This window comes from Aedes albopictus, chromosome 1, assembly GCF_035046485.1.
Source record: "Aedes albopictus strain Foshan chromosome 1, AalbF5, whole genome shotgun sequence".
NCBI lineage: Eukaryota > Metazoa > Arthropoda > Insecta > Diptera > Culicidae > Aedes > Aedes albopictus.
Window position 1 is genome coordinate 60045952 of NC_085136.1, and position 14131 is coordinate 60060082.

General features: G+C 49.4%; 2 protein-coding genes across 2 annotated transcripts; one reads left to right on the plus strand and one right to left on the minus strand.

Moving 5' to 3' along the window:
• Positions 1 to 249: 249 nt before the first annotated feature.
• On the minus strand, positions 250 to 1900 carry LOC109427538 (cell division control protein 6 homolog). Its single transcript, XM_019703103.3, has one exon. It carries the CDS (start codon positions 1744 to 1746, stop codon positions 355 to 357), a length of 1392 nt encoding a protein of 463 aa, XP_019558648.3. The 5' UTR covers positions 1747 to 1900; the 3' UTR covers positions 250 to 354.
• Positions 1901 to 2063: 163 nt separating this feature from the next.
• Positions 2064 to 13632, plus strand: LOC109427539 (transcription initiation factor TFIID subunit 3). Its single transcript, XM_019703104.3, has 3 exons — positions 2064 to 2441; positions 2509 to 5835; positions 12230 to 13632. The coding sequence occupies exons 2-3, from the start codon at positions 2510 to 2512 to the stop codon at positions 13380 to 13382; spliced, it is 4479 nt and encodes a 1492-aa protein (XP_019558649.3). The 5' UTR covers positions 2064 to 2441; position 2509; the 3' UTR covers positions 13383 to 13632.
• Positions 13633 to 14131: the final 499 nt, after the last annotated feature.

The window sequence follows — 14131 nt, forward strand, 5'->3', positions numbered from 1 at the left end:
TGTGTCTGAAGTACTGCCCCAATTTTGAGGTCATGATTTACGTTTTATGCAGAAGGTCAAGCAATGACTGTTATTGCGATCAAGTTAGGTAGTTGCTTGTAATCCCTACTAACGGCCTACTTTTCTTGACTGAAACAGCATGAACTGAAAGAAAGCGACTTCTTTGATGGATCTAAAATGCTCTAATTCCATGGCTTACTTACATAAGCAATGCTCTTTTCGGACGGAAAAACGTAACGCCTCGTCTAATATCAATAGTTTATTGTTTGGTCTTAGGATTAAAAAGCAGTCAAAATAAATTAAAACGCCAGTTCATAAGAAAAAAAAACTTATTCGATAAAAATTATCACCGGCTCACTTGACACAGGACGTGTCGCTGAGCACGCTGGCAATCAGTTGCTTATCGTTGAGCGCATTGTGCACCTCCTGTTCGTCCCACTGCAGCTGGACGCGGTTCAGCCGCGGTTCTTTCTTACCTTGCAGCCGCAGGATGCCCCGGGTTTCCACCAGCGAGCAGAGATTGCTGAACTCGGCCTGGTCCACCGAGAGGAGATTTCGCTTGGCGCAAACGGATTTGTAGACCTGATGCAGCTTGCCGACGGTGATGTCTTTGTTTTTGCTCGCTTTGAGGATGAGGAGTAGGGCGCAGACCAGAAGCTTCTGCTGCAGCGGGAAGGCTTCGTCGTCGGTCATGGTTTGGGTCGTTCCGTAGACCTGGTTCAGGGTGCTGACGACCGACCGGATTTGGACGGCTTTCGGCGGGGATTGGGCTTGATTTGGGTGGGATTTCTTTTCCTGGCGGTGCTCGTTGTCTGTGGACTCGACCAGAGTCCGGGTCAGTAGAAGGGCTCGGCGAGCATCGCCCGAAGTGGAAGCGACTTTGGCCGCCAACAGCTGCAGGGCGGCGTCGTTGAACATCTCGGATTTCTGATTCTGCTGGAGGTTGTTCCGCAGGATGTTTACCAGCTGTTGCTTCGAGTACGGTAGGAACTGGATCAGGTGCGGTTTTAGCTCACATCTTGCTTGCAGTCGGGACAGTAGACGATCGGTTAGATCTAACGCATTGGCGATTCCCACGAGGATGAGATTGGATCCTTGTCTGGCCGGCCACTCGAAGATGTTATAGAGCACGGTTTGCTTACTGCTCGCCAGCTGATCGATTTCGTCCAACACCAACATGACCGTTTTGTGCTTCTTCTTCAAAAACGCCTCAACGGCCGCTAGGTGGGCCTTCTCCGTGGTTCCTCCGACGGATAAGTTCAGCCCTTCGCAAATCTTCTTGTAAATTCCTCCGGCCGCTCCAATCGACGTGCAGTTCACATACACCATCTTCAATTTCTGTCCCAGCTTTGCATCGCTGATGATCCTCGTCAGGGTGGCCGTTTTCCCCGTCCCGGGTGGACCGCTGATGTACACACTGCCGGAACCCCCACTCGCCAGAACACCTTCCACGAAACTCGCCAGCTGTTCGGTTTCGCGTTCCCGCTCCGGAAGGCATCCCACAGCCGCCACGCTTGCCGCTTCCTTCTCCGCCGGAACTCGTCCTTTGGCCCGCTTCCGAGGCGAAACTTCCACGTCCTCCTCCTGCTCCTCTTTCTCTTCCTCCTTCGGAGTGCTGTCCAGTTTTCTTCGTGGCGGACGACCCCGCCGTGGGGGAGTGCAATTTTCTTTACTTTCCTCGGGCACATTACTTGCCACTGCTGATGAGGCGGCCGTGGCGGTGCGACGACGAACAATTCGGGGCATTTTTTATTGGAATCGAGATTAACTACTGCGGAAACTAGAACTAGAACTTTGCGGCTTTTCCGAATGTTTCTGGGATGATCGTCGTCGCGGCAGCTGATGGAAATTTTGCGCGCGCTCTTTTTGCACCTTTTGTCGGTTTGCGATAAACAGTGCAGTACTAGATTGGGTGCCCGAGTCGCGTCCTACCCCTCGCACGAACTGTGCGTGAAAGCGAAACGTCAAAACGTAGAAAAACGTCAACACGCGAAAGCATCCCACAAAAAGAAAGTCCCCGAGGAAAAAGGGAAAATGGCGAATCATCGATGAACGCCTCATCACTGTCCGAGTCGTGTGCCGTATTGGATAAAAGTTAATCGCGATTTTCTGGGTAAATTTCGGTTCAAAAGTGACGAAAAGTGGTGTCGTTCGCTAGTGCCGGGTTCGTTACGTACGGTGCAAGTGGAATTCGGTGCAAAATGTGCAATTATGGTCCGGAAAAGTTAAATTGAAAGTTATGCGCCCGTCGGGCTGTTTTCTGCACAATCAGTCGTGGATTTCCCTTTTTTTCGGCTGCGCGCGGGGGCATAAATAACAAAAAGAGAAGAAAGTCGCTGATTGCGTGTTTGTGTTTGTGAGTGGTGGGGTGGGTGTTGGGGAAAGTGCAAGTCCCGCTAGATTTTTCAGTGTTTTCAATCGCCGTGATAAACAAAAACAAGGTAGTGCCGAATAATCGGTTTTCTTTGTAGTTTTTCTAATTTTGATGCTAATATCGTTGATTTTCAGGATGTCGGAACGCTACACGCACCAGCTGTTGAAGGTGGTGGTGGCGCAGATCTGCCAGACGATCGGATGGCACTCGATCCAGTCGACTCCGATGGAGTTGATGATCGACATCCTGGACCAGTACCTGCGGGACATCACGAAGGTGACGCATCGGTACGCGGAGCTGTACAACCGGACGGATCCCAATTTGGACGACGTGGCGCTGGCATGCAGAGAGATGGGTATGAATCTGACGGAAATGCAGGAGTATTTGGAGTACGTGGATCCGATCGAGCGGCCGTTTGAGGTTCCGAAGTATCCGCTGCCGAAGGACAGTCATTTGAACTTTATGAAACCGGGCAGCAAAGAGACGCTGACCAGGCCGGTGCACATTCCGGAGCATATGCCGCCGATGCTGGTGGATTCGGAAGAAGAGCAGGAGGAAGAGGAACGACGCCGCCAGATGATGATGATGGGGGTGGAAGCGGAATCCGGCGAGGTGGATCAGGATGATGTGAAGCCGGACATCGGAGAGGTTGTGGAAAAGATGGAGGAGGTCGGAGCGGAGAAAGTGGCCGTCATGGATGCTAGTCAGAGTGAGGAAGTGGTCACGTTCAAGAGGCCGCTGGATGGGCCAGTCGGAGAAGGAGGCATTGCAGGGGATGCTAAGAAGTCCAAGACGCTTTCGGATGAGAGAAGACCGACCAGGGAGATTAGCAGCGTGATTATGACCACGTCGGGTTTTATTTCACCGGCCCGGGAGGGCAGGTTGCCGGATTCGAAGCCGCCGGAAATTCCGGAAGAGAAGCCGAAGCCTCCCCCACCGCCACCACCGGCGCCGGTGTCCACTGTTTTACCGGTGGCGAAGATCGATGAAAAGTTCGGAAAGAAGGCTAAGAAAAAGCCCGTTGAGAAGGAGAAGAAGGAAAAGAAAGAGAAGAAGGTGGACAAGAAGAAGGATAGTGCAGACAAGGAGAAGGAAGCGAAGAGCAGGCCACCAACTCCCACGATCCCTCCCCAGGAGCAATTGGAAGCTTCTCCGTCGCTACCTGCACCGGTTTCATCAATCACAGAGGACATTAAACCACTTTCGACCCCAGTGGAGCTTCCTCCAAAACCTCCAATGCCGGTTCCGGATGTCAAACCACCGCTACCGATTGAACTGGAGAAGCCGCTAGTTCCGCCACCGGTTGTTCCGGTCGCTCCGCTTCCCAAACCGAAGAAGGAGAAAGCACCTCGAAAGAAGAAGGAACCGAAGCAGAAAGCTCAGCTTCCGCCAATGATTCCTAATCCGGGCATGGATGTTGGCGCCATTTTCCCACCAGATCAAACGATGCCTCCGCTTCCCCTTCCTGCGCCATTGGTGAATAAGGTCACACCGCCGAAACCGCCCAAACCCAAGCGTACTAAGATGACAAAGAAGCAGATGGAGCGCCAGTACATGGAACAGCTGGCACAATTCCAGGGAGGCCCCCTCAATGCCCAGAACATCCTGGATATGCTCGCTCCCCCGGGAAAGAAGCCCCTCCCAGGACTCTTTCAATCACCGCTATTCCCCCCACAAAAACAACTTCAGTCGACCCTGCCTCCGCACCAGCAGCCCAAGTTCCCGGACAACGTCGCCCAATCCCAGCTGGACATGCTCCAGAAACTCCATCCGAGTCTGGAAATCACTCCGGCGCCGGGTCCTTCCTCGATTCCGCCGATGCATGCCTCTCCCGAGAAACACAAACTGAACATCTTCAAGAAGGTGGCCAAAAAGGAAGCTCCCCCTCAGCCTCCACCACAAGGTCCCATCATCGTCATCGACGACGACAAAAGCCCTCCCCATCAGCCCCAATTCCCGGTGACTCCGATGGGCAGGAAGCGAGCTCCCAAAACGTCCGGCTCCGGAATGTCCTTCCAGGACACACTGTCCTCGCCGGACATGGGCTTCAACATGGGCATGACTCCGAGCGACCATTCCGGCGGTTTGGGTCATTCCGGATCGTTCCGAGAGTTTTCTCCGCCTAAGACTCCCTCCAACCTGCCGAAAACGCCGGACATCAAAATGCCATCCAGTTCAAGCTCGTCCGCCTCCTGGATGAGCGATTCCGGCAAATTTGGAGCCGGACCTGGTCCACTCTTTGGCGACTTTCCCAACTTTGGCCTTCCTCCCCCTCCGGTTAAGGAGGAAAAGAAAAAGAAACCTCGGCAACCAAAACAGCCCAAGGAAACGGCCGCTTCCAAGAAGGCAAAAGCTGCTACCGGTCTCCTGGAAGAACTCAAACTTCTGCAACAGTTTCAGCAGTTCCCACCGGCTCCATCCGGTCCCGGACCAATCGACAAGAAATCGCCCATGCAGGACGTCTTCAACAAACTGGCCATGCCTCCGATGCCGCCGGGCTTCCTCGCACCCCAACTGCGTAATCCCGGAATGTTTGGAATGTTCCCGCTCCCATCCGGCCCCGGTCTCATCCCGGAAAACCCTCTCTTCAACCCGTTTAATCCGGCCCAGTCATTCCTTCCGCCAGGATTCGGAATGCCTACGCTGCCGCCACGGTTTGACATTAGCAAACTACTTCCAAATCCGCGTCCCACAAAAGCTCCCTCCATGGACTTCGACAACCTGGATCCGGAAACCAAACTGGCCCACACCCCGCTCGATCTGCAGAAGAGCACCTGCAACGTCGCCCCGTTGGTGCCACCATCCCTGCAAATCGATCCCGTTCCACCCCCACCATCCGCCGGCAGCTCCTCTCGCAAGAAGAACCAAATCTCGCCGATGGTCAAGGAACACTTCCCCCAGGAGCAATCCCTCAACCTCTCGATCAAGTCCAACGTCATTCACCAGAACCCAACCGTCCCGTCCTCGATCATCCCTCAACCTCCAGCGGCGCACCAGCAGCCCAAATTCCCCCAAGAACCCCCCATCTACCCACAGAAAGACCTCCCCATGTCCTCGACACCCACCACAATAATCCCATCGCATCACCCCCCACCGCAGACCCCAACCCCTACCACAATCCCCCCACAACCCCAACACCTCCCAACCCTTGCGGCTGCCTCGCCCACCGTACCGCCCATCACCCCCGGCGAAACCATCGTCATCGAGACGGATTCCGACACCAACAGTCAGTCCACGGTGACCATGGCGGCAATGGGCATTTCGCCGCCGCAATCGTCCGGCGGATCTGGCACTAAGCCTTCCGTCGTCGGAAGCCAGAAGGACAAATCCGAAAAGCGCAGCAAAAACAAGGAACACAAAAAGGACAAGAAGCTGAAGGAAGGCAAGGAGGGCAAGGTCAAGAAGAAGAAGGATAAGAAAGACAAGAACAAGAGCAAGGATCGCGACCGGGAGAGGCCCAGGTGAGTACCGGGGAATGGTTACAGTAACAATAATGACTCGAATTTGTTAGCTTTTTTTGAGCAAGATTAAACGTCAATCCTTCTCGAAAATCCTTCAGGAATATCTGCTGGAATTTCTCTACGAAGTCCGTTTTGGACTACTCCAAATTTCTCCATAAATCTATGCAAAAATTTGTTCAAGGGATTCCTTCAGGAAAGTTCCGGTTGGGATTCATTTAAAAATTTCTGCTGGGATTCCTCTAAGAAATCCTGCTTTGGTTCTCGCTAGAATTCCGTCAGGATTTTTAGCTAATGACCTGAGAGATGCCATCGGAGCTCTCGTCGAGACTCAGCAAGCATTGATCATGTACCAAAGGAGAACGGAAGTTCTGGCATTCTTTCAAAGACCTATTCGTGAGCACCATCCAAAGCAGAAAAGACCTTAAGGATTCGCTGAAGATGTACTACCTGCCATTGTACTTGGACGGCAAGGCGAAGAAAATGGTCAGTTCGTTCCCTATCAGCAACGCCTTTTACAAAGAAGCCTGGGAAACACTTGAGACTCACTACAACAAGAAAAAGTATACCGCGTTTGCCCTGGTTGGTTCGAGAGTTCATCGACCAACCATTCTACGTCAACTGTATCCGGGCTGCAGAAGTTGGTGGCCACATCCGACGATGTCATCCGTCGGCTCAAGGTTCTCATCCACCTACTTTTGGAGAAGGTCAAAAAAACACGGTCTTTGTGAGCGCAGAAAATCTTCGATGTCGATGTCCAATGTTCGAGACATGCAAAGCCTTTCTAAGCGGCCAAGCACTGTGACCGCTTCAAGGAAATGATGTAGGTAAAGCATCTTGAGTTGAGACGTAGCAACGCTACACTGGAGATCACCAGCGTCAACGCAGAGGTCGTTGGCCACACAGCCGGCAAGGTCAGGCTGGTGTTATCATTGCTCTTCTAGGATAAAATCAAGCTAACCACTCAAGCCTACGTTCTAAGAAAACTGACGGCAACCCTGTCGTGCCAGTGATTCAGCGAGTCCAATGTGCCAATGTCTTCCTGTCGGTATTTGAATCATGGCAGGTCAAAAACCATTACGAAACTCCTGTAGTACAACGTTTCATTTTCGGATAAAAGGTCGCAGGTATGCTCGCCAAACAGGAATTTGTTCATACCTACAACTCGGGCATCAATCTGAACCAAGAGATTGACAACGACCGGACGCTGCAGTATTTCTGGGATGATCAGGAACTCCACAGCAGCTCACCAAGGATGAACAAAGGGTGGTTGAAGGTTTCAATTCCGCTCTCATACGCTCGCAGGAAGGTCTCTTCATCGTCCGTTTGCCACTGGATGACTCGAAGCTCAAGTTGGGAAACACTCTGGTCGCCGCCACCAGGCGATTGAGACGCATGGAACGTCGATTCGAGAATGACAGCGATTCCAAGCAGCGATATGGCGTCCATGCGGGAATATCAAGAACTATCTGCCGCACCATGAAGTGATTAAAGAAGACAGCGGCACCACCACACTCCGGGTTGTGTTCGATGGGTCGTCTCAACGATAGTTTACTGGATGCTCCGAACATCAACGCAGATCTGTTCGACGTGTTGCTGCGATTCCGATCGTACCTGGTGATCTTTATAGCGGACATCTAGAAGATGTATCGCCAAGTGCTAGTACACCCTGGTGACACCGACCACATGCGCAACTTATGGTAAGACTCACCCGATAAACCAATCCCAACATTTGCTTCTCTTAACCGTTACCTACGGGATGAAGAATTCAGGGTTCTTTGCGGTCCCAGCGCTGCACAAGGCAGCAGAAGCATACGATACGAATCAGCATGCATCAGAAGCATACGGCAGCAGCGAAACGAGTTGTGAAAGATACCTATGTTAATGATCCAACATCAGGTGCGAATTCGGCGGAAAAAGCAATACAGCTCATAGCGTAAATCAACGAGATTCTTGGGGAACCTGGGTTTATCCTTCGTAAATGGAGTTCAAACTAGCCTGAAGTACTGGGATCATTATCGGACGCCATCAATACCTCGATGTCGATCCATTTCCTGCGGACGAACAAAACACTATGAAGGCGCCTGTTATAGAGAAGTTGAATCATCTCGGCAAGGCTTCTATTTTGGACACTTTTCTGCTATAACTCAGTCAATTTGGAATTAATTGATGCAATTTTTGGAACGTAGTGAGATACCTAAAGTATCTGTATAATTTAAGTCAATTGGTTTTGAATTGACTGTGTTGTAGCGAAAAACTTCCCAAAATACCAACAACTGCCCAAATGGCTCGGAACCCTACACTGGCTTTCAACCGAGGCTGTTTTCACGTTCAAAGTGATCGACCATGCCTTGAATTATGCCAATCGACGGGCCGAACACGAAACACCAGCTGTTGTCGGACTCGGTGAAACTATTCGACCTATTTGGATGGTTCTTATTTGCGATCATGCGAGTGAAAATCCTCTACCAAAAATGCTGACTCGACGATCTCAACTGGATAGAGGTTAATGAGGATCTGCATCTACTGGAACAAGTCCAACAACAAGTACAAGAACGAAGATGTTCATGTAACCTAGCTCGCGGTGAAAACGAAGGTCCGACATCTGGAGCTCAACGCAGCTGAACTGTTTGCGATGCTCATGCAGCAAGTGGCAACACCACTCGGAAGATTCCAAATCGAACAGTACGCCTAAACGCATTCCACCATCGAATTTTAGAGGCTATCTGGCCATCCTCGCAACGCAAGTGGAACACCTGCCTAGAAAACACTTGGCGCACGAAAATCCTACGTGATTGTGCATCTCGTGGCGTATCTTCGTTAGAGCTTAGCAACCATCCCCTATGGTCATTCAACGATTCCTCAACGTGGAACCGAGATACACTAGAGAATACCCACGACGAAGAAAATCTAGAGATCAGTCACTCAGTACTACCGTAAGCTTTTCAGAAACAGCAACAGCATGCTTGATTACCCGCAACTGCAAGGCGCCGATTGGCACGGCACCTCAAAAACCCTGGCAATGACTTCATCGATTTTGTCGGGCGAGCCGACGATTGGTATTACCTTGTCCTAGTCGATGTCTTCCGGAAGTAATCCCGAAGTAATCCCAACTCGTCGAATCACAACATCTGCAAAGTTGGAAATGTGTCAAAGAATATTCGTATGCAGTGGCGTCGCGTAACCTCACTTTTTACCTGTGCACCAAGTATAAATTCTTGAATTTTTTGAACAAATTTGCTTGTAATAATTGAAAAATGACGAAAATAACTGCTTTCACTCATTTGTATTTCGATTTCGATCATAAATCCCCTGCAATTGCGAGTTTTAGGGTCGGTGCACAGGTAAAAAGTGAGGTTACGCGACGCCACTGTTCGTATGTTTTGGAATCCCTTCGGACATCGCTAGACTTGCTCAAACCTCCAACATCGTTTCACAAAATGGAACAAAGCAAGCAATATTGCCAATACAACCGCAAACATAGAGCCAAGCTACAACCTACAGGACCTAGTCTGGCCCAAGGTTTTCAAAAACAACAGTTGGGGTTGGGAAGCAGGTTAGGTGTTTGAGTGCATGGGAATAGCCAGCCAAACACGTTACCTAATCTCACTATAATCATCTTCGAAGCCATAGTGAATCGGAACCAGCTGATGCGGCAGAAAACGAAACTTCTTTTCAAGCCCCACTGGATATCCTACTAAACAAATGGGGCTTGAATCCAAGAACTACTGAACCAGAAGAACCACAATTTGACCTGAACAGTATTCCAGAGAAATCACGGATGGAATGACAGAGCCACTCGGGGATTCTTAACGAACACGTCAGCGCAGGCCAAGAAGATCTGAACAGCAAACCTATATACCTCGGTTATGTTCGGTATGATCAGGCTCAGGCTGAAAACGGTGTGAAATAGTGTCTTGTGTTATACAATTGGGTATTGGAGCAACATACGAACATGGTGTCCAGTTTTGTAGTATATAACTTGTTTACAGGTCTCTTATTGTGGATTTAGCACTAAATTGGTGCCGGAAGTAACTTCATTGACTTCCGCTGCCTTTCCTATGCGTTAAACATAACGTCGGAAGTAGTACGCTGAATAGAGCATCAGATTTATTGTCTATCCGGTTGGAATCAAGACAGACATGCAATCAAAAAATGCCATTTTCTTGGGCCACAAGTGTCGCAACTGTTTCGCATCTAGTGCGCTGTGTTGCTGACAACAACGGGAAGGATGCGCACTACTTTTGACATGATTCAAAAACGTCGCGAGTTGGGTCGCGTCGCGACTTTATTGTGCGACGTCCGGTTTAGTGGCGGCCCGACAATACTATACAGCGCACTACTTCCGACGTTATGTTTAACGCATAGAAAAGGCAATGGAAGTCAATGAAGTTACTTCCGACACCAATTTGGTGCTAAATCCACAATACTCTTCACTGCTATCTTTTCTTCAGACCGTGTTGTCAGTTTCACAGAGTTTTCATCTCAACAATGGGGATGACAGCTACTGTTACAAATTTGACGTTTCTTCTTGTTACTTTGTCCAGATTCGTTAGTAATACTACGCAGTTTCCGCCATCGCAGTGTTTCGAAAGTTTGAAAGCAATCTCACGTATTCATGATTTTTTGATTCCCTTCTTGGTTCGACTGTGCACTGTGTCACCGGAACAAAATACAAGTCAAGCAAAACCGTCTTTTGAAGATGATGCTGGGTCTGAGCCCCTTCCATCCGACGGATGATGTTCACAGGCTTGCCGGTGTTGACCGGATCGACGACTGGTTCCAGAGGCTGGTTCCCAAATTCCTGCAGAGTTGCTCTTCCTCTGTAAACCCTCTTTTACAAGAGTTGGCCGTGTAGTATTGTGATATTATTGATATTCTTTCCTGTCCCATCTTTCTATAAGTTTTTTCGAAGGTTTTTTTTTTATTTTATTTTCCTTCCCCGTCGATTCTTGTTAGTCTCTGATATACACTAAATGTAATTTTGTTTGATGTTATTGTTGTAAGGTTTCCCGTGTCTCAATGTTAGATCTTTATAAAAACATATTGTATTGGTCAAGTGTACAAATAAATAAATGAAATGAAATGAAAAATGATTTTTGGCCGGAAAAAGACAACGCAATAAAATATTTCGCCAAGAAACGCAGCAAATGTGCCTCTCATTCGAAGGCACCAAGATGGTCCATCTGCAATCATGACTACAAACTGCTCATCTTTGGGAGTGAACCCGTGTTGCCTTCACTGGATTCCAAAAGGGGCTTAAGAGCTATATTCAATATTCTAGGAGGCTTCACAGATTTTCTAGGGAGATTTTCTAGGAAGGGCTTTTCAGTTTCTAGAGGGAGCTAAGCCCGCTGACCCCCCTTATTTACGCCAATGCTAAACAGTGTTTCACATTCCAAATTTGCCTGAAGTGAAACTACATATATGTAGAACTATAGTTCGATCACCATCTACGTTAAGTCGTCATCAGCCGAATTTCTAAACGAATTGTGCTACCGGTTCGGAGTTTCAGCTACTGTGGTATCAGACAACGGATAATAGGTCACTTCCCTAAGACAATTTCTAATTATTTTGCAATAGTTTCTTCTGAAATTTTTGCGTGACTTCTGCAAAAGTTCTACCAGATAATTTCCCAGGATTTCTCTTGAAGTTCCTCTCCAGATCATCCTTGTTCTTGTGGTTTTCCATCCTTAATGACATTTCCTGCAAATTCTTACAAGGAATTCCGAAGTTATCCCAGGAGGTATTCCGGCAAAAACTCTATGTACAAACCTCTGTAGAATTCTTGTGGAAATCCCGGAAGAAATCCTGCGAGGGACTCTTCATTGCCGGGAAAACCTATTGAAATCATTTGGGAAAGAACTCTTGAATGGATCTCCATCAAAACAGATCAAAACTAGGAAAAATCCTGGAAGAAGTGTCGGTCAGAATTGCCGGAAGAATCCCCACTGAAAGAGATTTTGTGCGAAATCCTGGAGTAAATTCTAAGAGGTAGCTCTGAAGATAGAAGGGTACGTTGACCTTATCTCTGGAAAATCCTTCCGGATCAATTTCAACTCCTAGGTTCATCCACTTTCGTTTGGAATTTTCATCATTTTTTTCAGAATGGTCGGATTGCCGGACATATCTGATCTAAATGCATAATCTCATTTTTTTTTTTTTTATCTGTATTAACGAGATTTTTAGCCCTAGGCTAGTTCATCTCGGGACCCACGCTTTACTTCCCTTCCGAAGGAAGAACTCACATTTTGCGAGTTTGTCGGGAGTGGGATCCGATCCCAGGTCCTCGGCGTGATAGTCAAGTGTTCTAACCATCACACCAGGTCCGCTCCCTAATCTCATTTAATTTTTGTTGTGCCATATCTAATTTTCTTTCTTCCCTGTATCCATTCAGGTCATCCCACTCGATGAACCAGGAACTCTCCGACGGCGCCATGGAGCAATCGTTCACCGCCGTCGCCGCCGCAACCACAGCAGGTGCTGCCCCGCAGGAAGACGCCGCCGCACTGCACGAACAGATTCGACGGAAGGAGAAAAAGGAGAAGAAAAAAGAGAAACTCAAGAAGGAAAAACGAAAAGAAAAAGAACGAGCCGCCGCTGCCGCTCTGGAATCCTCCTTCAGCGATCAACGCAGCTCGTTCAATCTGTCCAGTTCGGCCAACTCTGATCTGTTCACTTCCGGTCCCTCGGCGGCGTCCATCAGTGTAACGGAGCACCGCAACAGCCCGGACGCCGCGTCCGGTTCCGTTCCGAAGCTGATGCTCAAACTCGGTTCCACGAACACCCCATCACCCCGCTCCGGAACTCCGGATCACCATCCTCAACCTGCCGCTGAATCCGCACCCAAACCAGCGGAAGTCAAGCGGGAAGCATCACCGGAGCTGGCGCGGATATCGGCCCTGTTCACCCGACCGCCGAAACTCAAAACCCCCGGCAGTAAGGGCAAAAGCAAAGACGCCGACGAATCCGCTAAAGCTCCCAAGCTGTCCGTCGACCACTCGAGCAAAGCGGCTGGCAAGCTGGATTTCTCCGGCACAGATCAACCGACGAAGCCGCGACCTCGCGGCATTCAGGCCCTTCCGGACACAATCGACCTGTTCTCGGTCACGCCAACTCCCGCCCATCCACCGCAGCCGAAGCCATCCCCGGCGGTCGCATCTGGGTCCTCCTCTTCGGACCACCACCCTACCCCGCATTCCTCCAAGAAGCCCCCGAAGGAACCGAAGTCGTCCAAATCGACGTCCGCCTCGGCCAGCCTGGGCGTCACCATTCCCGCTCCCCTGAACACCCCCATAAACGTGCAGGACGCCGATGGCAACGTGGTTTGGATTTGTCCGGCGTGTGGCCGCGTCGACGACGGAACGCCCATGATCGGATGCGACGGGTGCGACGCCTGGTACCATTGGGTGTGCGTCGGGATTCAGGTTCCGCCCGATTCCAACGAGGACTGGTACTGTCGGGTGTGCATCGGAAAGAAGCAGGAATCGCATGGGGACGAGAAGCAGAAGAAGCGCAAGAAGAAGGACAAGAAGAACCCCAAGGATTAGAAGCGGGGGTTGTGTGTTTCGATATAAACCGGATGTTGTGAAAAGCATGCTCCCGAGGGACGCAGTGCAGTGTAGTGTTGTCATTTTTCTTAAGAGTTTTAGGTTTATGATAATGAAATGGATGTACGACAGTTTTTTGTAGAACGTGTAACCTAGCAAGGTTACTTTAGCGTAAATGGTTATTTTAAAATAACACCTTGGACGAACATTCAATATAAACTATATAAATGAATTGTAATTGTAACTTAAACAGCAAAAGCGCGTTTTTGTTCGATTTCGAATATCCATACATAGTACAGGTGTCGGGGAGTAGGAAATACAGTAGTTATTAAGAGGAGGTGGGAACTCTCCTAAAGTAATACACGCGAATCGCTTCGAACTCTGCATTCACTGATCTTAATGGGGTTTTGTACCATTTGGGCAGGTGTACTTATTTTGGGCATTTGCTGCTATAACTAAGTCCGTTCATTCCTGGCTAGGGATTGTCTTGGCATTGCGGCGTCACATGTACGGTTTAGGGTTCCGATTAGATCATCGCTGAGTAGATTGTCGGTGTTACCCTCCATAACCAATCGCTCCACAAATGCCGGCTTATCGAATTTCGAGATCATCCATCCCCGATGACGGTCGATGACCTTCGGTTGTGGATGTCTTCTTCCGTGTTTCACCCTGTATCGAATCGCCAGATCGTTACTGTGCGTGTATCCATCGTCAATCCTCCAATCCGAGCTAGGGGTCAGACCTGGGCT